The sequence below is a fragment of the Triturus cristatus genome, chromosome 4_2 (genome assembly GCF_964204655.1).
Source record: "Triturus cristatus chromosome 4_2, aTriCri1.1, whole genome shotgun sequence".
Lineage (NCBI taxonomy): Eukaryota > Metazoa > Chordata > Amphibia > Caudata > Salamandridae > Triturus > Triturus cristatus.
In genome coordinates, this window is record NC_140586.1 from 901,379,607 (window position 1) to 901,382,150 (window position 2,544).

The 2,544-nt window shown below is 52.1% G+C and overlaps 1 protein-coding gene across 1 annotated transcript; it reads right to left on the bottom strand.

The window, feature by feature from the left end:
- Positions 1–234: 234 nt before the first annotated feature.
- On the bottom strand, positions 235–570 carry LOC146835383 (histone H2B 1.2-like). Its single transcript, XM_085599985.1, has one exon. It carries the CDS (start codon positions 568–570, stop codon positions 235–237), a length of 336 nt encoding a protein of 111 aa, XP_085456111.1.
- Positions 571–2,544: the final 1,974 nt, after the last annotated feature.

A 2,544-nucleotide genomic window follows, 5' to 3' on the forward strand; every position in this document is an offset into this window, starting at 1 on the left:
CAAAGACCCTCTATGTTCTTGGTAAGTCCAAAATATGTCTTTTTCAACCAAACAACCGCTCTCTCTTGACATTTATTGTGACTTCTGCCCTCCGTGCACAGCCAAGCAAAACCCTCCCACAATATCAGACCTCTTGTCTATGCCATGCTGAATCAATCTCTCTCCCCGGGGGGGGCGTCCTCCAAGCAGGGGTAACACTATTGCCATGTGCGCTTAATTACATCCTTGGTGCCCTCAGCACGGCTCTCCAGGCAGCAGCAGATGCATGGCGGTCTGGATCTCCCTGGAATTGATGATACGCTGTTGGATATAGTGAGCCAGGTGGGATGCTGGTGTAAGGTGCACTTGCTTCATCACTTTGTAAATGTAGATGGCATAGCTTTCCTTCCCGCTCGTCTTGAGCTTCTTACCATCCTTTTTGGGCCGCTTCGATCGCGCTTTCTTGGAGCCCTTCTTGGGAGCTGGCTCAGGCGCGGCTCGTTCAGGCATGATCAACACTGAGTCCTCGCTGCGCGATAAAGAGAAAGAAGCTGTCACTCTGGAAGATCCTAGAGAACTCAAATCAACCATTTTCACCCCTGCCCATTCAAGTTGGACTGACCAGAAGGAAAGTTGTAAGATCTGGCGGGCCAATGCCTCGGAAACTCTGGTCAGGCTGCGGCAGCAGACGCATGCCAGGCATGCCTGACACCTGGCTCTCTATACATTGGCCGCACAATCATTATAAAAGCACCAGCCTTTTGGGAACTCCTCCCTGACGTGACCTTTTGTGCCCCAGCCCTACGGGCCTTTCAGACACGCCAGTCTGGGAAAGGGTCTCCCTATTTCCTATGGGGCATGGTCATTTTGGTCTGCTCTTAATGCTGCATTTACAATTTTATTTTCCTTTCCAACTATTTTCTATTTTCTATTTGCTTGTAACTTCAACTTTCCTTAGGCTTTCTCTTTGTTAGTTTTTCACTTTTCAATCACTTTTATATCTTTGGTGCTCACCCAGAAACCCCATTAGCTCCCTTTCTTTCCTCTGCCCAGTGTGTGTGTTTGCTGTTGGTAATGGATCCTGGCTGGCTCGCTGTGTTCTCTGTCCATGTTTACCGCTGTGTCCGTCTCTTTGCCTTGCTTTGTGCAGTGTTATGACACACCCAGAGGTGGGGCTCTGTCTGCCCCTCGAAATGAGGAAACGAGGAGAGATGAAAGCAGGCTCTCGTCTCGTGCCAGACGTCTGCGCCCCCCTGCCCACGCTTCCTCCTCCGCCATGCTTTGATGCCCTCACCGCACGGACGCCATCTTTGATATCTGGCTGCCTTTGACTCCCAGGCCAGACTAGGGCCGGAAGCCAACTACTTCCGGGGAGAGGCGCTTGAAGGAGCCCTTCGCACGTCTCATGACGCAGAGTATAAAAGCAGAGGATTTGTGAACAGCAGTTTCACTTGGGCTAAATGTTTATTGAAGCTATATCTGTGTTAGCTTTTGCACAGTGGCCAACCTGTGAAATGTTAATTCACCAGTGCTTTCTCGCTAAACCTACAGGTGAAACCCAAGACGCAGATTGTAGTGGCACGGATAGGTCTTTGTTACTCTCGGTAAGTCTGACACTACTGTGGCTCCGAAGAGGGGCCAGGAATGCCTTCTTCTAGTGAGGAGGTATCACTTGTGTCTGTGGTGTAGGGTGTGACGTGTGATCCTGCTGTGAAGACTGCACCCCCGCCCCCTAGGCTCAGATAGATGAATTCCACCCAGTCCACAAAGTGCCTGCACTTTACTGTGCTAATAGAGGGTGAGCGTATGCAAGAACCCATCTGCTCATCAAAGTCACAAATGTCCTAATTCAGAATAAGTCCATTTGCAGCCCACGCCTCCCCCGTCTCACATCCTCTGCGAGTCTCGGAACAGCTGAGCACTCCTGCTTTCTCCACAGTGTCCAGTAGTGTCACAAAAGCCCCCACAGTCCCACGATGCGGGGAGCGAGGGGGTGCGAGCTCCAGCGGGTGCCCTTCCAGCACTGTGCACGGGCTGCGGACCCCTGTTCTGAGAGCTGTTGGCGGGGTCTGAACCATGAGGGGGCCTCCTTGCACTTTGCAGGGGGTCCCCTTAACTTTCGTTAGGCCACCGATAGTGTCCTGGTAGTACTGTGCTTCTTTCCAGTGGACAAGGCCGCAAGTCAACTTGAGGGAGTCCATCTTTTTCCTTTATTATTCAGAGCTGGGACACTCGCAAAGTGTACCCCCTTTCTGAGTGTGGGTGCCCTCTCAGCCCAGGTTGTGTTCTGGCACTGGTGATCGTGAACTGATCTGATCGAGCAGGGGCAAAGGCCTTGTCTCAGGTACTCCTATAAGGAGAAGGCCTGCCAACTCTCTCTGATTAAAGGTCCATCTATTCCCCATAGCTCAGGTCCTTCACCCAGTAGCGGCTGCTAGTGGGGGGTAGTGGTGGGCGGGGTGGGGTAAATGAGAAAGAAAAGAGGGGGAAATAAAGGGAAAAAGGCACTTACCTTCCCAGCGGCTGGCTCTCCTCCGTCCTCTTCGTCCACGAGGCGTGCTGGAA

What these genes read in the sequence shown, in the direction of transcription:
- LOC146835383 (XM_085599985.1), bottom strand. Translation starts at nt 570, where the DNA reads ATGGTTGATTTGAGTTCTCTAGGATCTTCCAGAGTGACAGCTTCTTTC.